Genomic DNA, 21078 nt, shown 5'->3' on the forward strand with positions numbered 1-21078 from the left:
ATCAGGGCCCCTCCCCCACTGCCCCGGACCCCTCCCCCCTCCCCAAACCCCGCCCCTCCCCCACGGAGCCGTCGGGCTTTGCCATTAATTTAATCTCAGGTACAAAATAGCTTCTGGGGGGGGGAGGGGAGCACCCGCCCCTCCCCCACCCCCGCAAACACCGGGGGGGGTCCCGGCGGGGGGGGGAGGGGGGATACGGGGGTGGGGGGAGGGGTGGGGCGGCCGCAGGGCCCAGCACCATAATGGGGGGAGGGGGGGTGGGGTGGGGGCGGGGCGAGGGGGGGGACACACACCCGCCCCTCCCCCCACAAAGGTCAGGGGTCACCGGGTGATGGGGACAAGGGGGGGGAGGGGGGAGGGGTCACGGTGACCAAAAACCTCCCCCCCATCCCCTCCCCTCCCCCCCCCTCGGGAGTCGGGGACCCCCCCCCAATAAATAAAGCGACCCCTCCCCCCCCCTCCCCGCGTATAAATTAAAAAAGAGGAAAAAAAATAAAGAAAAAGGAAAAAAAAAACCAACAACAAAAAATCATTTACAAAAAAAAGCAAAAAAAACCCAAAAGGAGGCTCGGGGAAAGGGGGGGGAGGGGAGGGGCACCCCAAGGCCCCTCCCCCCGCGGGGGGGCTCCTGCCGCCCCCCCTTTTTGGGGGGGAGGGGTAGCACAGGCCCCTCCCCCCTTTGCACCATGGGTTGGGGGGGAGCCCCTCCCCCCCCGTAGAGACCTGAGCCCCGCCCCGCGAGGGGGGAGGGGCGGAGAGGGAGGGCACCTCCCCCCCCTCAATAAAAATCCTGCCCCTCCCCCACCCCCCCGTGCCCCTCCCCCCGGCCCGGACCCGTATGGGGGGGGAGGGGCGGCTGCTGGTGGGGGCGGGGCGAGTTTTTGGTTGAATCTTGGCAAGGGGTCCGACCCCCCCCAATAAAAGTGCCCCTCCCCCCCCGCCCCTCCCCCCCTTTAATGCTGAGGGGAGGGGGCGGGGACCCCCCCAGGCTCCCCCTTGTGGTGGGGGAGGGGCACGAACCCCCCCCCCACAAAATGAGGGGGGAGGGGCAAAGCCTCCCCTCCCCCCCCAACCCCCTCAGAGTTCGGAGCCCCCAAAATGTGGGGGTGGGGGAGGGGCAGCAGAGAGACCCCCCCATCCCCCCCGCGGGGGGAGGGGCTTTGTCAATCCTAGAAATGGGGATTTCTGTAGAAAATTGGAGTTTTTCCACCCAAAGCTTTGTCCTTGTCCGTCCAGGTCCAGACGATTTTTGGGGCGATTTCTCCGTGAATAAATAAAAAGTGTTCGTGGGGGGGGGAGGGGCGGGGCCCCCCCTGGCCCCTCCCCCGCCGTGGGGGGGGCCCTGGACTCATCTGGGGGTCGGCGGCGTCACCTGGGGGGGGGGAGGGGAACGGGGGGGGTGGGGTCACCTCAGCACCGCCCCCTTGGGGACACCGGGAGGGGACGGTGCCCACACAGGTGTCCCCAGCCCCTGGGTGTCCCCAGGTGTGTCCCCAGCCCAGGGTGGTGCTGGCCCAGCTGTCCCCAGGTGTGTGCAGGTGTGCCCAGGTGTGTCCCTCGCTGTCCCCCAGCTGCCCCAGGTGTGTCCCCAGGTGTCCCATGTGCCACCAGCTGCCCCAGGTGTGCCCCCATGTGACCCCAGCTGTCCCAGCTGTGTCCCCAGGTGTCCCCAGGGTGTCCCCAGGTGTCCCCAGGTGTATCCCAGCCCTCCCACCTGTCCCAGGTGTGTCCCCAGCTGTGTCCCCATCTGTCCCAGGTGTATCCCCACCTGTCCCTAGCTTGCCCCCATGTGCCCCCAGGTTGTCCCCAGGTGTCCCCAGGTGTCCCCAGGTGTCCCCAGGTGCGCTCACCAGGGTGAAGCCGTCGTAGATCTGCATCAGCTCCTCGGTCTTGTACTGCTCAAGGACGATGACGCCGGCCAGGCCCCCGGCGCGGCGCCGCGCGCAGCCCTCGCAGTGCACCAGGTACGTGTTGCGCCCGCCCGTCTCGCTCGTCACAAACAGGATGTTGAACACCTCCACCTGCGCCCGGGGACACGGGGGACACGGGGGACAGGGCAGGGTCAGCGCAGCGCACGGGGACACCACACGGTCACAGGGCAGCGTGGCCAGCACGGCCCAGGGCCAGGGGAGTGGACAGGGACAGCACAAGGGCACAGCAGCGGTCAGTGAGGGGACAGGGACAGGGGAGTGGTCAGTGAGGGGACAGGGACGGGAATGGTCAGTGGGGGACAGGGACGGGAATGGTCAGTGGGGGGACAGGGACAGGGGAGTGGTCAGTGAGGGGACAGGGACAGGGGAATGGTCAGTGGGGGGACAGGGACAGGGACAGCCAGGGGAGTGGTCAGTGGGTGCCCCAGGACAGCCCATGGTCAGGGGAGTGGTCAGGGACACCCCATGGCTAAGGACAAGGCCAAGGCCACCCCAGGGCTGTGTCCCCAGCCCCGTGGCGGTGTCCCAGCCCTGTCCCCAGCAGTGTGACAGTGCCACAGCCATGCCCAGGGGTGTGACAGTGCCATCCCCAGCCCCGTGGCGGTGTCCCAGCCCTGTCCCCAGCCCCATGGCAGTGTCCCAGCCGTGTCCCCAGCCCCATGGCGGTGTCCCCAGCCCATCCCCAGCCCCGTGGCAGTGTCCCAGCCCTGTCCCCAGCCCCATGGCAGTGTCCCCAGCCCATCCCCAGCCCCATGGCAGTGTCCCAGCCATGTCCCCAGCCCCATGGCAGTGTCCCCAGCCCATCCCCAGCCCCGTGGCAGTGCCACAGCCCATCCCCAGCCCCGTGGCGGTGTCCCCAGCCCATCCCCAGCCCTATGGCAGTGTCCCAGCCGTGTCCCCAGCCCCATGGCAGTACCAGGCCATGTCCCCAGCCCCATGGCAGTGCCACAGCCCTGTCCCCAGCCCATCCCCAGCCCCATGGCAGTGTCCCAGCCGTGTCCTCAGCCCCATGGCAGTGCCACAGCCGTGTCCTCAGCCCCATGGCAGTGCCACAGCCCATCCCCAGCCCCATGGCAGTGTCCCCAGCCCATCCCCAGCCCCATGGCAGTGTCCCAGCCGTGTCCTCAGCCCCATGGCAGTGCCACAGCCCTGTCCCCAGCCCCATGGCAGTGTCCCCAGCCGTGTCCCCAGCCCCATGGCAGTGCCACAGCCCTGTCCCCAGCCCATCCCCAGCCCCATGGCAGTGCCACAGCCCATCCCCAGCCCCGTGGCGGTGTCCCCAGCCCATCCCCAGCCCCATGGCAGTGTCCCAGCCGTGTCCTCAGCCCCATGGCAGTGCCACAGCCGTGTCCTCAGCCCCATGGCAGTGCCACAGCCCTGTCCCCAGCCCCATGGCAGTGTCCCAGCCGTGTCCCCAGCCCCGTGGCAGTGTCCCAGCCCTGTCCCCAGCCCCATGGCAGTGTCCCAGCCTTGTCCCCAGCCCCATGGCAGTGTCCCCAGCCGTGTCCTCAGCCCCATGGCAGTGCCACAGCCCTGTCCCCAGCCCCATGGCAGTGTCCCAGCCGTGTCCCCAGCCCCGTGGCGGTGTCCCAGCCCTGTCCCCGCGCTGCTGGCACTCACGTCACACTCGTTGCAGTAGTAGGCCGGCTCGTCCTTGACGCGGCCCTGGTAGGCGATTTTCTTCCCCGCGCGCACCAGGCTCTCGCGCTGCACCTGGCAGTGCTTGATGGACTGCAGCAGGCAGTACCTGGGACAGAGGGGACACGAGGGGACACCTGAGCCACCTGGGCCACCTGGGGCAGCCGGGGGACCTGGGACATCTGGGGGACCTGGGGCACCTGGGACATCTGGGGCACCTGTGGCACCCACCATGGGGACACCTTCCCCAGGGACATTGTCACCCCCTGGCACCCACCCCAAGGGCATTGTGACCAGAGACAATGTCACCTGACGCCCACTGTCACCCGCTGTTGGGGACACCATCAGCAGGGACATTGTCACCCCCTGCCACCCACGACAAGCGCGTTGTCACCAGGGGCACTGTCACCCGCTGTCGCCCGCTGTTGGGGACACCATCACCAGGGGCACTGTCACCCGCTGTCGGGGACACCGTCACTGTCACCAGGGTCCCACCCACCACGGGGCACCCAAGCCACCAAGTCCCCCTGCCCCGCTGTGTCCCCATCCCCACCCTGTCCACGTCCCTCCCCCCCCAGGTGTCCCCAGGTGTCCCCAGGTGTCCCCAGGTGTCCCCTCGCTCACTTGATCATCTTGTAGAGGTCGGGGTCGCTGATCTTGACGGTCCTGGCCACGTTCCAGGACACGTGGATCATGGGCACGATGGACTTGACGTTCTTCACCTCGTTCCACTCGTAGCGCTCCAGGGCCAGCTGGTACTGGTACGCTGGGGACAGGGGGACAGCGGGGATGGCACCGCGCCCCTGGGGACACCCGGGACACACGGACAGCCCCGGGACACACGGACAGCCCTGGGACACACGGACAGCCCTGGGACACACAGACAGCCCCGGGACACACGGACACCCCGGGACACACGGACAGCCCTGGGACACACGGACACCCCTGGGACACACAGACAGCCCCGGGACACACGGACACCCCGGGACACACGGACACCCCTGGGACACACGGACACCCCCAGGATGCTCCAACGCCATCACCTGGCAGCACCCACAGTGAGTTCTCAATGTCCCCAATGTCCTCAGTGTCCCCAGTGTCCCCTCACCCGTCAGCAGTCCCACGTTCCAGGCGATGTTGTTCCCCCCAGTGTCCTCACTGTCCCCAATGTCCCCTCAGTGTCCCCAATGCCCCCAGTGTCACCCCAAGTGTCCCCAGTGTCCCCAGTATCCCCAATTTCCCCAATATCCCAAATGTCCCAAATGTCCCCATGTCCCCTCACCAGTGAGCAGCCCCATGTTCCAGGCAATGCTGTTCCCCTCAATGTCCCCATTGTCCCCAATGTCCCTTCAGTGTCCCCATGTCCCCTCACCTGTCAGTGGCCCCACGTTCCAGGCGATGTTGTTCCCCTCAATGTCCCCAGTGTCCCCAGTGTCCCCAGTATCCCCAATGTCCCCAATGTCCCCATGTCCCCTCACCCGTCAGCGGCCCCACGTTCCAGGCGATGTTGTTGTCACCCCCATTGTCCCCAATGTCCCCTCAGTGTCCCCGTGTCCCTCACCCGTCAGTGTCCCCACGTTCCAGGCGATGCTGTTGTCACCCCCATTGTCCCCAATGTCCCCTCAGTGTCCCCACGTTCCAGGCGATGTTGTTGTCACCCCCATTGTCCCCATTGTCCCCTCAGTGTCCCTGTGTCCCTCACCCGTCAGCGGCCCCACGTTCCAGGCGATGTTGTTGCACCAGCCCGTGGCCTGCACCCAGTGCACGGTGCCGGCGTTGATCCACACCAGGTCCCCGGGGCGCTGCACGAACCGGTACACGGGGATGTTGGAGCGGTACAGGTCCTCCAGGATGGGCCACCACGAGCCCGTCAGGTAATCCACGCCGTGCCTGCGCCGGGGGCGTGGTCAGAGACAGCCCCGCCCACACCCGGACGCGCCCGCGCAGCCACGCCCGCTCCACCCGACCAATCCTGAATTGATCCCTGGGGCTCAGAGAGAGGGGTTGGACACGCCCAGTGCACTTGGACACGCCCCCATGTAGAACCACACCCATACATTATCAGGCCACGCCCACTGCACTTGGCCACGCCCGCATGTAGAACCACACCCATGGATCAGGCCATGCCCACTGCACTTTGCCATGCCCCCATGTAGAACCACACCCATAGATTATAAGGCCACACCCCCAATAATTAATAGCAATTATTGTGTGGTGGTCTCTTTATGCATACCCCGCCCCTTTTTATTCAAACCACGCCCCCTTCCACGCAGGCCCCGCCCACCTGTCGCAGAAGGCGGAGATGGTCTCCCAGTAGTGCTCGTGCACCGCGAACCACTCGCAGTCGCCGGGGCCGATGTTGATGTTCACCGAGCAGAAGTTGTTGTTCTCCTGGTGGCCTGCGGGGGACGCTGCCACCGTCACCGTCACCGTGTGCCACCCCCGCTGACCCCACTACCCCCAGGACGCTGAGATCGGGTGTCCCCCCCCCCCCCCCCCACTGCTGGTTTTGGGTTTTTGTCACCTCCCACCAAAAAAAAAAAAAAAATCCCAACAAAATCCCCCAAAAAAGCAAAAATAAAAAAAAAGAAAATCGCATGAAAATCCCTTAAAAAAATTTGGAAAAATTCCTAAAAAAAAAGCAAAAAAAAAAAATCCCCCAGGTGTACTCAGGTGTCCCCAGGTGTGTTTTGGGTGTTCCCCAGCTGTGCCCAGGTGTCCCCTGGTGTGGTAGGGTGCCCCCCCAGATGTGTGCCCAGGTGTGTCCCAGGGGTGTGTGCAGGTGTGCCCAGGTGTGTTATGGGTGTTCCCCAGGTGTGTTTTGGGTGCTTCCAGGTGTGTTATGGGTGTGCCCAGGTGTGTAATGGGTGTTCCCCAGGTGTTCCCAGGTGTGCCCCGGTGTGTTGTAGGTGCCCCCAGGTGTGTGCCCAGGTGTGTTATGGGTGCCCCCAGGTGTTGCCCAGGTGTGTTACAGGTGCCCCCAGATGTGCCCAGGTGTTCCCCAGGTGTTCCCAGGTGCCCCCCAGGTGTTCCCCAGGTATGGTATGGGCGTTCATGCCCAGGTGTGCCCAGGTGTTCCCCAGGTGCGTTATAGCTGCCCCCCAGGTGTGCCCAGGTGTGTTATGGGTGCCCCCAAGTGTTCCCAGGTGTTCCCAGGTGTGTTTTGGGTGTTCCCCAGGTGTGTCACTCACTGGGGGTGCGGCTGCCGGGCACCTTCATGTAGAGCTGCACGGTGTTCATGCCCAGGTGTGTTATAGGTGCCCCCAGGTGTTCCCCAGGTGTGCCCAGGTGTTCCCCAGGTGTTCCCCAGGTGTGTTATAGGTGCCCCCAGGTGTGCTATGGCTGTTCCCCAGGTGTTCCCCAGGTGTGCTATGGCTGTTCCCCAGGTGTGTTATGGGTGTGCCCTGGTGTGTTATGGGTGTTCCCCAGGTGTTCCCAGGTGTGCCCAGGTGTGCCCTCACCGGGGGTGCGGCTGCCGGGCACCTTCATGTAGAGCTGCACGGTGTTCATGCCCAGGATGGTGTGGCCCACGTGGCTCAGCATGTTCCCCGTGGAGGAGACGCGCATGAACGCCGGCAGCTTCAGCAGCTCCTGCAGCTGCGGCTTCCACCTGCGGGGACAGGGGACACCTGCGTCACCCGGGGGGTGGCACCGGCCCGGGGGGAGCCACGCCCCGGGGCAGCCACGCCCTGGCACCTGGGACCCGCCCGCTGTCACCTGAGAGGGGCCCTGAGCCCCCATTGTCACCTGAGAGTGGCCCTGACCCTCCCATTGTCACCTGAGAGTGGCTCTGAGCCCCCCATTGTCACCTGAGAGTGGCCCTGACCCCCCCACTGTCACCTGAGAGGGGCCCTGAGCCCCCATTGTCACCTGAGAGTGACCCTGAGCCCCCCATTGTCACCTGAGAGTGGCCCTGACCCTCCCATTGTCACCTGAGAGTGGCTCTGAGCCCCCCATTGTCACCTGAGAGTGGCCCTGACCCCCCCACTGTCACCTGAGAGGGGCCCTGAGCCCCCATTGTCACCTGAGAGTGACCCTGAGCCCCCCATTGTCACCTGAGAGTGGCCCTGACCCTCCCATTGTCACCTGAGAGTGGCTCTGAGCCCCCCATTGTCACCTGAGAGTGGCCCTGACCCCCCCACTGTCACCTGAGAGGGGCCCTGAGCCCCCATTGTCACCTGAGAGTGGCTCTGAGCCCCCCATTGTCACCTGAGAGGGGCCCTGAGCCCCCATTGTCACCTGAGAGTGGCCCTGAGCCCCCCCATTGTCACCTGAGAGTGGCCCTGAACCCCCATTGTCACCTGAGACTGGCTCTGAGCCCCCCACTGTCACCTGAGAGTGGCTCTGAGCCCCCATTGTCACCTGAGAGTGGCTCTGAGCCCCCATTGTCACCTGAGAGGGGCCCTGAGCCCCCCATTGTCACCTGAGAGTGACCCTGAGCCCCCCACTGTCACCCAGGTGTCCCTGCAGCACCCACAGGTGACCCTGACCCCTCTCATCGTCACCCAGGTGTCCCCACCCCATTGTCCCCCCGTTGTCCCTGCCGTCCCCCAGCTGTGCCCCACTGTCCTCCAGTGTCCCCATTGTCCCCCATTGTCCCCCAGTGTCCCCATTGTCCCCCAGTGTCCCCGGTGTCCCCTGCTGTCCCCACTGCCCCCCAGCTGTCCCACAGGTGTCCCCATTGCCCCTGCTGTCCCCCGGTGTCCCCACTGTCCCCCATTGTCCCCCATTGCCCCCACTGTCCCCCCGCTGTCCCCCCCCTGTCCCCCCATTGTCCCCCAGTGTCCCCGCTGTCCCCGCTGTCACCTCTTGGCGTCCGACAGGTCGATGTTGGTCCCGAACTTGATGATCTGGTGGGATTTCTGGTCGGGGGGGCTGGGGGGGACACGGGGTCACGGGGGGCGGGCACGGGGTCCCCAAGGGGGATGTGTCACCCCCCACCCCCCCCAGGGCTTGGGGACATCCCTGGGGACACCAGGACACCCCCCCAAGAACACAGGGACATCCTGGGGACCTTTTGGGGACATTGGGGCGCCCCTCAATGACACAGTGACACCCCAGGGACCCCTTGGGGACATTGGGATCCCCCAAAGGACACCAGGACCCCTTTGGGGACATTGGGACCCTCCAAAGGACACCAGGACCCCTTGGGGACATTGGGACCCTCCCTCCGGGTGGGGGTGACACGTTGTCCCCCCCAGGATGTCCCCAAGAGGGGACAGGGGGTGGCCCCACCTGGGCGGGGTCTCGGTGGTGCTGTCGGGCTCCTCGGCCTCCTCATCCTCGCTGTCCTTGTCCTCCTGTGGGGACAGTGCCACCTCAGGACACTGGTGTCACCTCAGCCCCCAGGTGCCACCTCAGGACACTTGGGGACATTCCAGAGACAGCCAGGCATCCCAGGGGACACTTGGGGACATTTTGGGGGCTCCAGGACACCAAGGGACACCAGGGGACACTTGGGGACATTTGAGGACACGAGTCCCCTGGAACCCCCATGTGCCCCTGAGCCTTCTGTCCCCTGTGCTGTCACCACCGTGTCCCCTGTCCCTGTGTCCCCTGTCCCTGTGTCCCCTGTCCCTGTGTCCCCTCTCTGTCACCTGCAGGGACTCCTGGAAGGAGCACACCTGGTACTGGGAGATGCTGGTGTGCGAGCAGCTGATGTCACAGGGCCACACCTGGCAGGTCCCCTGTCCCCAAGGTGTGTCCCCATGTCCTGTGAGGGTCCCCATGTCCCCACCATGTCCCCATGTCCCCGTCCCTCACCTGCAGGGACTCCTGGAAGGAGGAGGCCTGGTACTGGGCGTACTTGGCGATGGTGGTGTGGGGTCCCTGCTGTGTCCCCTGTCCCCAAGGTGTGTCCCCTGTCCCCGGGGTGTGTCCCCATGTCCTGTGAGTGTCCCCTGTCCCCGTCCCTCACCTGCAGGGACTCCTGGAAGGAGGAGGCCTGGTACTGGGCGTACTTGGCGATGGTGGTGTGCGAGCGGCTGCTCTCGCAGGGCCACACCTGGCGCGTCCCCGACAGGTCCCAGTTCTGGTCCGACGGCTGCTGCACCTGCGTGCGCACCTCGACCGCGTGCTCGCCGCTGGCCTCCACCAGGGTCTTGGTGCTGAACAGACCCAGGTCTGAAAAAAAACCACCAGGTTTGGGTCACTTTGGGGGTTTGGGTCATTTTGGGGGTTACCACAGAGATTGGGGGGTGTTATGGGGATGGAAAGGGTTAAATGGGGACAGGGACAGGGACAGGGACAAGGGGACCCCACCAGGGTCTTGGTGCTGAACAGACCAAAGTCTGCCAGAAAAACACCGGGGTTGGGTCATTTTGGGGGTTTGGGGCCATTTTGGGGGTGTCCGGGGGGATTGGGGGGTGTCATGGGGTCAGGAAGGGGACAGGGGTGGGATGGGGACAAGGACAGGGGTGGTTTTTGGGGATTTGGGGTATTTTTGGGGTGTTTTCGGGGTTTTTGGGGTGCTCACTGAGGCGCAGGGACCCCGCCAGGCCCCGGATGACGGTGATGGGGGGGATCCATGGGGGATTTAAGGGATTTGGGGTTTTTGGGGTGTTTTTGGGGTGTTTTTGGGGTGTTTTTGGGGTTTTTGGGGTGCTCACTGAGGCGCAGGGACCCCGCCAGGCCCCGGATGACGGTGATGGGGGGATCCATGGGGGATTTAAGGGATTTGGGGTTTTTGGGGTGTTTTTGGGGTGTTTTTGGGGTGTTTTTGGGGTTTTTGGGGTGCTCACTGAGGCGCAGGGACCCCGCCAGGCCCCGGATGACGGTGATGGGGGGATCCATGGGGGATTTAAGGGATATGGGGTTTTTGGGGTATTTTTGGGGTGTTTTTGGGGTGTTTTTGGGGTGCTCACTGAGGCGCAGGGACCCCGCCAGGCCCCGGATGACGGTGATGGGGTTCTTGGGGTCGGTGCAGAACTGCAGCAGCACCGGGGAGAAGGCGTCGCGTTTGCTCTCCAGCTGGGCGGGAACAGCGGCGGCCAATCAGAGACCGGCACCCGACAAAGGGACCAATCACAGCCCACCACCCTTGGGCAGGGACCAATCAGCAGCCAGCACTCGGAAAAGGGACCAATCACAGCGCAGCACCATCACACAAGGACCAATCAGGGCCCAGCAGCCTCATACAGGGACCAATCACAGCATGCCACATCCCCCCAACGACCGTGTCAGCGGCCAATCAGGATGGAGATGGTTTGGGGCATCAGCCAATCAGGATGGAAATGGTTTGGGGCATCAGCCAATCAGGATGGAGATGGCCTGGTTCACGGTTCTCCAGCCAATGAGGATTCAGGTAGCCTAACCAACCAGCCAATCAGGACTGAGATGGTTTGGTGTGCCAGCCAATCAGGATTGAAAGGCCACGATCTGGCAGCCAATCAGCAGCAGGGATCCTCTGCCCCCACCCGCTGGCCGATCAGGAGCGTCTCCTGTCCCACTGGCCAGTCAGAGATGCTCTGACAGATCCGTCCCCTTCTGGCAGCCAATCAACAAAGAGCTGCCTGGATGGACCAATCAGGAGGGGAGGGATCCAGCCATGGAGCCAATCAGCATCAAGGATGCCCACCAGCCAATCAGGAGAGGGGACACCCTGGGATCCCCAGCAGGGAGCCAATCAGCAATCAAGAAAACCAGCCAGGGAGCCAATCAGGAAGCAGGACCCACCCTTCCCACCAGCCAATGAGCAGAGAGGACACCCTGGGACCCTTCAGAGGCAGCCAATCAGCAGCCAGGGGACCCAACCATGGAGCCAATCAGCAACCATGAAACCCATGGAGGGAGCCAATCAGCAGCCAGGGAACCCATTCAGGGAGCCAATCAGCAGCCAGGGGGGCGCGGGTAGCAGCCAATGAGCAGCCAGGGAACCCATCCGGGAGCCAATGAGCAGCCAGGGGACCCACTGAGGGAACCAATCAGCAGCCAGGGAACCAATCCAGGGAGCCAATCAGCAGCCAGGGAACCCATCCAGGGAGCCAATCAGCAGCCAGGGGGTCGCGGGCAGCAGCCAATGAGCAGCCGGGGGGCCGCGGGCAGCAGCCAATGAGCACTCACGTAGATGCTGGGCGTGGGCGGGTTCAGTTTGTCGCGGGGCAGCTGCTCCCGGGCGTCGATTCGCGGCTTCACCGACTGCGCCGGGCACAGGTAGGACTCGCGGAAGGGCCCCTTGAGCCGCGCCTGCCTGCGGGGGACACCCCGGGTACCCCAAATCGTCCCAAAAATACCCCTAGAACCTCCCAAATCCCCCCAAAAATCCCCCTAGAATCACCCAAATCCCCCCAAAAATCCCCCCCGGATCACCCAAATCACCCCAAAATCCCCCCAGAATCATCCAAATCCCCACCTCGGAACGGCCCCTTGAACTGCGCCTTCCTGAGGGGGAGTGACAGTGGGACACCAGGAATGCCCCAAATCACCCCAAAAATACCCCCAGAATCACCCAAATCCCGCCAGAATCCCCCCAGAATCACCCAAATCCCCCTAAATCCCCCCAGAATCACCCAAATCCCTCCAGAATCACACAAATCCCCCCAGAATCCCCCCAGAACCACCCAAATCCCCCCAGAACCACCCAAATCCCCACCTCGGAACGGCCCCTTCAGCCACACCTGCCTGAGGGGGCAGCCACGGTGGGACACCTAGAATTGCCCCAAACCACCCCAAAACCACCCCGATTCCTCCCCAGATAAGCCCCAAACCACCCCGTGACCCCCCCCCCCCCCTTAACCCTCTCCCAAAACCACCCCAGACCCCCCCACCCCCCCCAGACTCACTTGCTGGCCCGCACCACCTCGGCCGCGCTGTGCCGGATCGTCAGCTGGGCCAGGGGCAGCCCCCGCGGCTCCGCCGCCTCCGAGGCCACCAAAGCGTCACCGCCGCCGCCGCCGCCGCTGCCACCGCCCCCGGCGAGGCCGGGGATCCCCCCGGGCCCCCCGGCGCCGCCGCTCTCCACCTTGATCAGGCGGATCTTGAGCTCTTTGGGGGGCCCCTCGCCCAGCGAGCGCAGCTTCAGCAGGTCGGCCGAGCTGACCAGGGCGGGCGGGGGTCCCGCGGGGACGGGAGCGGTGTTGGGGGGGTTGGTGGTGGCGGTGGTGGTGGTGTTGTTTTGGGGGGGGGTCCCCCCTTTCGTTTCCAGCCTGGGGAGGAGGGGTCCCCCCCCTTTCTCCTGCACGCCGGGGCTCTGCAGGTCCAGCGTGGCCAGCACGGGGCGGTCGCGCTGTTGCTGCTGTTGCTGTTGCTGCTGCTGTTGCTGTTCCCGCTCCTCTTTCCGGGGGTGCCGGCGCCGGGGGGGTCCCCGGCGCAGATCCCGGTGGTGCCGGGATGAGGGGGGGCGGCGATGTCGGCGCCCAGCCCCGTTCCCAGCCCCGTTCCCAGCCCCCAGCCCCGTTTTCGGGGGGGTGTCCGGGGAGGGGGGGCTGGGCCTGCCCGCCTGCTCGGCCAGGGTCTCGCAGGCCCTGCTGATCTCCTCCAGCGCCTCCGACTCGCTGCGGCCCGGGGGGGGCACGGCCAGCGCGGGGGGGCCCCAGCCCGGGGCTGAGGTAGCGATTTGGGGAGGGGGCGTGGGGGGCCGTGGGGAAGGGGGGGTGGGTTTGGGGGTGCCGCCGCCGCCGCTGCTGCTGTTCCCCGCTCCCGAGGGTTTTTCGGAGGGAGGAGGTTTGGGGTAAAAAGGGGAGGTTTTGGGGTCGTCCCGTTTGCCGAACGGGTAAAGGCGGGGAGGGTCCGGGGGGTCGCCGTGGCCCGGGGGGGGGGCACCGAAAGGGGGGGCTTTGGGGCGGGCCAGGAGGGGGGGGGCGGGCGGGGGAGGGGGCGGGGGTGGGGGAGGGGGTGGGGGAGGGGGCGGGGGGGGAGGGGTGACCCCCCCCTCATCCTCCTCCTGCCGGATGGACTCGTCCAACATCTTCATGATGTTGGCCAGGCCGTCGGGCAAGATTTTGGCAAATTCGGGGGGCTCCTCGAACTGATCGTCCAAGGGGGGGGCCCCGAAATCGAACAGGCGGGGGGGGGGGACCCCGCCGGGGGGGTCGGCGGAGGGCGGGGGAGGGGGGGGTAAAGGAGGGGGAGGGGGCTCGGGGTGCGGGGGCGTGGGGGGAGGGGCGGGGGTGCTCTTTGGAAAGGGGACCCCCGATGAAATGGGGGGGGGGCTGGGGGCGGGGGGGGGCGCGGGGGAGGTTCCTGAGGCATCGGGGGGGCCCTCGGAGAGAGGCGGGGGGGGAGGGGGCGGCGCTAACGGGGGGTGGGGGGGGGTCCCCAGCCAAAAATCGCCGGGGGGGGGTTGGTGATGGTGGGGGTGGGGGTGGTGGGGAGGAGGGGGGGGCTCCTCCTCCTCCTCCTCTTCCTCCTTGTCCGGGTAAGGGAAAGGGGGGGTCTGGGGGGCTCCCCCCCCCGTGCTGGTGGTGCTGGGGTCCGGGAAAGATCCCGGGGACCCCCCCAAAGGGGGATCGGCCCCCCCCGGCCCCCCCTTGGGCGGGGGGGGTCCCCCGAACAGGATCTCGTCCAGGGGGTCCCCCCCTCCCCCCGGCTCCTTCAGCCAGGGCAGGGGGGGGGCGGGGAGCGGCTCCGGGGGGGCGCAGCAGGGGGGGGGAGGGGCGGGGGGCAGGTGGGGGGGGGTGGGGACCCCCCCGCTGGCCCCCCCCGGCCCCGGCGGCTCCGGAGGTTGGTAGCGGTGCTCGGGAGCCTGGGGGACATTTGGGGACAAGGAGGGGAGGGGGGGGACACTGAGTGAGACCCGGAATGGGGGGGCCCTTCCTGTGTCCCCCCCCCATGTTCCTGTACCCCCCTTTCCTCCCTCTCTGTCCCCCCGTCCCCGCTGTCCCCGTGTCCCCTCATGTCCCCTTATGCCCCCATCCCTGTGCCCCCTCCATGCCTGTGTCTGTGTCCCCATCCCCGTGTCCCCTGCTGTGTCCCCTTGTCCCCCTTGTCCCTGTATCCCCCCCCATGTCCCCATGGTGTCCCCCCCAGTGTCCCCATGGTGTCCCCCGTCCCTGTCCCCATGTCCCTGTGTCTCCGCCCCTCCATCCCCCCGTGTCCCCATGGTGTCCCCCCCATGTCCCTGTGTCCCCGTGTCCCCTCGTCCCTGTCCTCATGTCCCCGTGTCCCTGTGGTGTCCCCACCATGTCCCTGCTGTGTCCCCCTAATCCCTCTATCCCCCCATCCCCGTGTCCCCCCCATGTCCCAGTGTCCCCAATCCCTGTATCCCCCCCCCGTCCCCATGTCCCCCCCATGGTGTCCCCATCCCTATGTCCCCATCCTACCCTGTGTCCCCTTGTCCTCCCATCCCCATCCCCGTGTCCCCCCATATCCCCCCCAATGTCCCCATGTCCCCATCCCTGTGTCCCCCCCATCCCCATGCCCCCGTGTCCCCCCATGCCCCTGTGTCCCCATCCCCCCCTGTATCCCCACCGTCCCCCCGATGTCCCCACGTCCCCCCAACCCTGTATCCCCCCTGTGTCCCCCTGTCCCCCCCATGTCCCCCTGTCCCCCCATCCCTGTGTCCCCCCAAGTCCCCCCCACCCCTGTATCCCCCTTGTATCCCCCCTGTGTCCCCACGTCCCCCCCATGTCCCCATGTCCCCCCCATTCCTGTGTCCCCCTCACATCCCCCCTGTGTCCCCCTGTCCCCCCCGTGTCCCCCCATCCCTGTATCCCCCCTGTGTCCCCCCATCTCTATGTCCCCATGTCCCCCCCACCCCTGTATCCCCCGCCATGTCCCCCTGTCCCCCCATCCCTGTATCCCCCTCGTGTCCCCCTGTCCCCTCACCCCTGTGTCCCCCCCGTGTCCCCCCCGTGTCCCCACTCACTCGGGGGGCGCGGGTGCTGGTGGCGGGGGTCCGGGGGGGTGCCCGGGGGGGGGCACAAGGCACGCAGGCGGTCGGTGCTGCTGGTGAGCGGCTGGGGGGGGCCCTAAGGTCACTTGGGAGGGGACCCGGGGGGACACAGGGCCGGGGGGGCGCGGGGGGGGGCACCGGGAACGGGGGGGCCACCAGCCGCTGCTCCTGGGGGGGACACAGGGACAGAGGTTAATGGGGACATGGGGGGGACATGGGGGACATGGGGGGGACACAGGGACAGAGGTTAATGGGGACATGGGGGGGACATGGGGGACATGGGGGGGACACAGGGACAGAGGTTAATGGGGACATGGGGGGGACATGGGGGACATGGGGACATGGGGGGACATGGGGAGGACATGGGGGGGGACATGGGGGGACATGGGGACAGAGGTTAATGGGGACATGGGAACATGGGGGGGACATGGGGGGACACAGGGACAGAGGTTAATGGGGACATGGGGGGGACACAGGGGGACACAGGGGACAGAGGTTCATGGGGACACGGGGGACATGGGGGGACATGGGGACATGGGGGACAGAGGGGACAGAGGTTAATGGGGACATGGGGACATGGGGGGGACATGGGGGGACACAGGGACAGAGGTTAATGGGGACATGGGGGGGACGCAGGGGGACACAGGGGACAGAGGTTCATGGGGACACGGGGGACATGGGGGGACATGGCGGGGACATGGGGAGGACATGGGGGGGACAGAGGGGACAGCGACTGGGCAGGGGACAGGGGATGCGGGGACATGGGGACACGTATGAGGGACATTGTGGGGGGGGTTGATACACGTTGGTGACACAAGGGACACAGGTCACACTCAGGTGGTGACACAGGGTTGGTGACACTGGGGGTGACACTGGGGGGGTGACAGACGGTTGGTGACACAGGGGGTTGGTGACACTCGGGGGGGGTCGGTGACACAGGGGGTTGGTGACACACAGGTTGGTGACACAGGGGGTTGGTGACACTCGGGGGGGGTTGGTGACACTCGGGGGGGGTTGGTGACACTCGGGGGGGGGGGGTCCCCACCTGTCTGTCCGGGTGGCGCCGGGGGGGGGCCCAGGCGGTCTCTGCGGGGCTCAGGGGGCTCCACAGCCCCGGGGGCAGCGGGAACGGAGGGGGCGGCCCCGGGGGGGGCCCGGGGGGGGGCAGCGCCCCACAGCCCCCCTGGGGACAGCGGGGTCAGGGGGGGGCACGGGGGGGACACCCCGCAGAGCCCCCCCAGACACCCCCGAACACCCCCAAACCCCGCAGAGCCCCCCCAGACACGCCCAGACCCCGCAGAGCCCCCCCCAGACACCCCCAGATCCCCCCAGAGCCCCCCCAGACACCCCCAAACCCCGCAGAGGCCCCCCAGACACCCCCAGACACCCCCAGACCCCGCAGAGCCCCCCCAGACACCCCCAGACACCCCCAGTGCCCCCCCAGACACCCCCAAACCCCTCAGATCCATTTTAGCCCCCCCAACTCCCCCTTAAAGCCCCCCCAGACCCCTCAGTGCCCCCCCAGACCCATTTCAGCCCCCCAGACCCATTTCACCCCCAAATCCCCTTTAATGCCCCCAAATCCCCTTTAATGCCCCCCCAAACCCCCTTTAATGCCCCCAGACCCATTTCACCCCCCCCTTACCCCCCCTCATTATCCCCCTTTCCCCCCCCCCATTTTTAACCCCCCCGTTCCCCCCCCCACCCCCCCCAGGACCCTTTAACGCCCCCTCCCCCACCCCCAACCGCCCCCCCCTCCCCAAAATCCCCCGCCCCTCCCCCACCTGGGGGCTGCCGCTGCGGCGCCGTTTGAGGGGGGGGGGCGGCTCCTCGGGGGGGGGCGGGGGGGGCTGGGCGGGGGGGAGGGGCTGCCCCGCGGGGGAGGGGTCGGGGGGGGCCGCCCCCCCCCTCTTCAGCTGCGCCCCGCCCCCCCCTCTTTTGGCCGGGAACGTCCTTTTCTGGGGGGGGGGGAGGGGAAAGGGGGGGGTTGGGATAAGGGGAGGGGGCTTTGGGGAGGGGGGAGGGGCGGAATCACCCCCACACCCCCCCCCATCCCCCCCCCCCGCCATTCCCAGTGCTCCCAGTAAGGCCTGGGCCCATTCCCAGTGCCCCCCCCACAACAAAAACCCCCATGATCCCATCCCCCTGCCCTGCCCGATGCTTCCCAAAATCCCCCAAAATTCCCCCAAAATCCCCCCCAGCCCCTTTACCCCACCCAATTCTCCCCAAACACCCCCAAAATCCCCTCCCCAGCCCCCCAATTGCCCTCTAACCCCCCAAAATTTCTCCCAAACTTCCCCAAAATCTCCCCAACCCCCCCCAATCCCCTCCCAGCCTCTCCAGCCCCCCCCCCAAATCCTCCCCAGCCCTTTTAACCCCCCCGTCAAATTTCCCCCAAAACCTCCCAAAATCCCCCCCCCTCAGCCCCCCCCCCCAAGTCTCCCCAAACACCCCCAAAATGTTCCCCCAGCCCCCCAAAATCCCCTCAAACACCCCCAAATCCCTTCCCCGGCCCATTTAACCCCCCAAAATTTCCCCCAAAACCCTCCAGAATCCCCCCCGGCCCCCCCCAAATCCCCTCCCAGCCCCCCCAGGTGCCCCCCCCTCACCTCGGGGTGCAGCAGGCTCCAGACCTGCTGGAGGGGGGGCAGCGCCCGAGCCCGGGGGGGGGACACGGGGCCGGGGGGGAAACTCCAGAGCTGGGCCTGGGGACACGGGGACACCTCAGGGACAGGGGTACACCCTCGGGGACACGGGGACACCTCAGGGACACCTCGGGGACACCCCCAGGCACACGGGGACACCTCAGGGACACCTCGGGGACACCTCAGGGACAGGGGGACACCCCCAGGGACACGGGGACACCTCAGGGACACCTCGGGGACACCTCGGGGACACCCCCAGGGACATCCCCAGGGACACAGAGGACACCTCCAGTGTCACCTCTGGGAACGATGTCCCCACCCACCGCTGTCACCTGCTGTGCCCACAACTGTGGGGCCATCAGGGACACAGCCCAGCCCCTCAATGTCCCCACAATGTCCTCTCAATGTCCCCTCAGTGTCCCCTCAATGTCCCTTCGATGCCCCCTCACTGTCCCCCCAATGTCCCCTCACTGTCCTCTCAATGTCCCCCCAGTGTCCCCCCGCTGTCCCCACCTGCTGCAGGCACCCAATGCGGGTGGCGATGTCCCCTCAGTGTCCCCTCAGTGTCCCCTCAGTGTCCCCTTGATGCCGCCCCAGTGTCCTTTTAATGTCCCCACAATGTCCTCTCAATGTCCCCTCCATATCCTCTCAATGTCCCCAAAGTGTCCTCTCAACATCCCCACAATGTCCCCTCAGTGTCCCCACAGTGTCCTCTCAATGTCCTCTCAATGTCCCCTCACCATCCCCACAATGTTCCCCCACTGTCCCCTTGCTGTCCCCACCTGCTGCAGGTGCCCGATGCGGGTGGCAATGTCCCCTCAGTGTCCCCTCAATGTCCCCTCCATGTCCCCTCCATGTCCCCACAATGTCCTCTCGATGTCCCCCCAGTGTCCCCTCACTGTCCCCCCGCTGTCCCCACCTGCTGCAGGCGCCCGATGCGGGCGGCGATGTCCCCTCGGTGGCCACCCATGACGTCCCCGCGGTGGCCGCCATCTCCCCCGTGGCGGTGGCCCATGTCCCCAGGCCGGTGACCGATGTCCCCCGGCCGATGGCCAATGTCCCCTCGGTGGCCGAGGTCCCCGGGCCGGTGGCCGATGTCCCCTCGGTGGCCGATGTCACCAGGCCGATGGCTGATGTCACCAGGCCGATGGCTGATGTCACCAGGCCGGTGACCAATGTCCCCAGAGCGATGGCCGAGGTCCCCAGGCCGGTGACCGATGTCCCCAGGCCGGTGGCTGAGGTCTCCTCGGTGGCCAATGTCCCCAGAGCGATGGCCAATGTCCCCTCGGTGGCCGATGTCCCCAGAGCGATGGCCGATGTCCCCAGCGCGATGGCCGATGTCCCCAGCGCGGTGGCCGATGTCCCCAGCGCGATGGCCGATGTCCCCAGCGCGGTGGCCGATGTCCCCAGGCCGGTGGCCGATGTCCCCAGCGCGGTGGCCGATGTCCCCAGCGCGGTGGCCGATGTCCCCGGGCCGGTGGCCGATGTCCCCGGGCCGGTGGCCGATGTCCCCAGCGCGGTGGCCGATGTCCCCAGGGCGGTGGCCGCGGTGGCGCCCGTGGTGGCAGCTCGGTGGCTCCTCCAGCTCGGGGGTGGCCTCGGGGCCGGGGGGGTCCCAGGGCTGCAGCGCCCGGACACAGCCCTGGAGGGGGTCCAGGGGGGCCCGGGGGGGGGCGCTGGGGGGACAGGGGCACAGCTGGGGGGCTCGGTCCCATAGAGACCCCCCAAAATGGGGATCTGAGCCCCATAGGGACCCCCAAAATGGGGATCTGAGCCCCATAGAGACCCCCCCAAAATGGGGATCTGAGCCCCATAGAGACCCCCCCAAAATGGGGATCTGAGCCCCATAGGGACCCCCCAAAATGGGGATCTGAGCCCCATAGAGACCCCCCCAAAATGGGGATCTGAGCCCCACAGAGACCCCCCAAAATGGGGATCTGGGGGGCTCGGTCACATAGGGACCCCCCCAAAATGGGGATCTGAGCCCCATAAAGACCCCACCAAAATGGGGATCTGAGCCCCATAGGGACCCCCCAAAATGGGGATCTGGGGGGCTCGGTCCCATAAGAGACCCCCCCAAAATGGGGATCTGAGCCCCATAGAGACCCCCCCAAAATGGGGATCTGGGGGAGCTCAGCCCCATAGAGACCCCCCAAAATGAGGATTTGGGGGGGCTCAGCCCCATAGGGACCCCCCTAGGACCCCAGAATGGGGATTTGGGTGGACTCAGCCCCATAGGGACCCCAGAATGGGGATTTGGGGGGGCTCAGCCCCATAGGGAACCCCAAGGGATCCCCCAAAATGGGGATTTGGGTGGACTCAGCCCCATAGGGACCCCAGAATGGGGATTTGGGGGGCTCAGCCCCATAGGGACCCCAGAATGGGGATTTGGGGGGTTCAGCCCCATAGGGACCCCCCTGGGACCCTGTTTTTGGGGGGGTGACACGTTTTGGGGGGGGGTGGGGTCAGCACTTACCCCGGGGGGTAGAAGGCCTTGTGGGGGAGGGGCGGGCCCCCATTGCTGCTGGGGGGGGGCGTCAGGTGGGGGGGGGGCAGCGGCGCCGGCCCGAGGCTGGAGGAGCACCTGGGGGGGGGAGGGGAGGGGAGGTGAGGGGGGACCCCCAAAAATGGGGGAGAGTCCCCCAAAAATGGGGGAGACCCCTCAGGGAATGGGGGAGAGCCCCCAAAAGAGGGGGAGAGACCCTCAGGGAATGGGGGAGACCCTCGGGAATGGGGGAGACCATGGGGAGACCCCCAAAAATGGGGGAGACCCTCGGGAATGGGGGAAACCCCTGGGAATGGGGGGGGTCAATTAGGGGTCAATCAGGGGTCAGTTAGGGGTCAATGAGGGGTCAACCAGGGGTCAATGAGGGGTCAGTGGGGTCATACCTGGGGGGGGGCAGCCAGGCCCGGGGGGGGCAGTTGGGGGTCAGTGTAGGGGTCAGTGTGGGGTCAGTGGGGGTCAATCAGGGGTCACTGAGGGGTCACTGAGGGGTCAGTGGGGTCATACCTGGGGGGGGGCAGCCAGGCCCGG

General features: G+C 66.7%; 1 protein-coding gene across 1 annotated transcript; it reads right to left on the reverse strand.

Moving 5' to 3' along the window:
- Positions 1-1082: 1082 nt before the first annotated feature.
- Positions 1083-21052, reverse strand: KDM6B (lysine demethylase 6B). The gene is made up of 20 exons (XM_066570804.1): positions 21033-21052; positions 20521-20628; positions 18964-19720; positions 18009-18104; positions 17184-17357; positions 16445-16582; positions 15373-15567; positions 12350-14250; positions 11631-11757; positions 10433-10538; positions 9487-9692; positions 8805-8869; positions 8376-8444; positions 7031-7179; positions 5854-5968; positions 5272-5459; positions 4194-4335; positions 3552-3678; positions 1851-2021; positions 1083-1372 (listed from the first exon to the last, which is right to left on the reverse strand). Exons 1-20 carry the CDS (start codon positions 21050-21052, stop codon positions 1349-1351), a joined length of 4878 nt encoding a protein of 1625 aa, XP_066426901.1. The 3' UTR covers positions 1083-1348.
- Positions 21053-21078: the final 26 nt, after the last annotated feature.

The sequence above is a fragment of the Molothrus aeneus genome, unplaced genomic scaffold (genome assembly GCF_037042795.1).
Source record: "Molothrus aeneus isolate 106 unplaced genomic scaffold, BPBGC_Maene_1.0 scaffold_30, whole genome shotgun sequence".
Taxonomy (NCBI): Eukaryota; Metazoa; Chordata; class Aves; order Passeriformes; family Icteridae; genus Molothrus; species Molothrus aeneus.

Coding starts and splice junctions, on each gene's coding strand:
- KDM6B (XM_066570804.1), bottom strand. CDS start 21,052: ATGACCCCACTGACCCCTCA. Junction 9,693..10,432: donor GGCGGGGTCCCTGCGCCTCA/GTGAGCACCCCA, acceptor GTTTTTTTTCAG/ACCTGGGTCTGTTCAGCACC. Junction 5,460..5,853: donor ATCTCCGCCTTCTGCGACAG/GTGGGCGGGGCC, acceptor CCCCCGGCGCAG/GCACGGCGTGGATTACCTGA.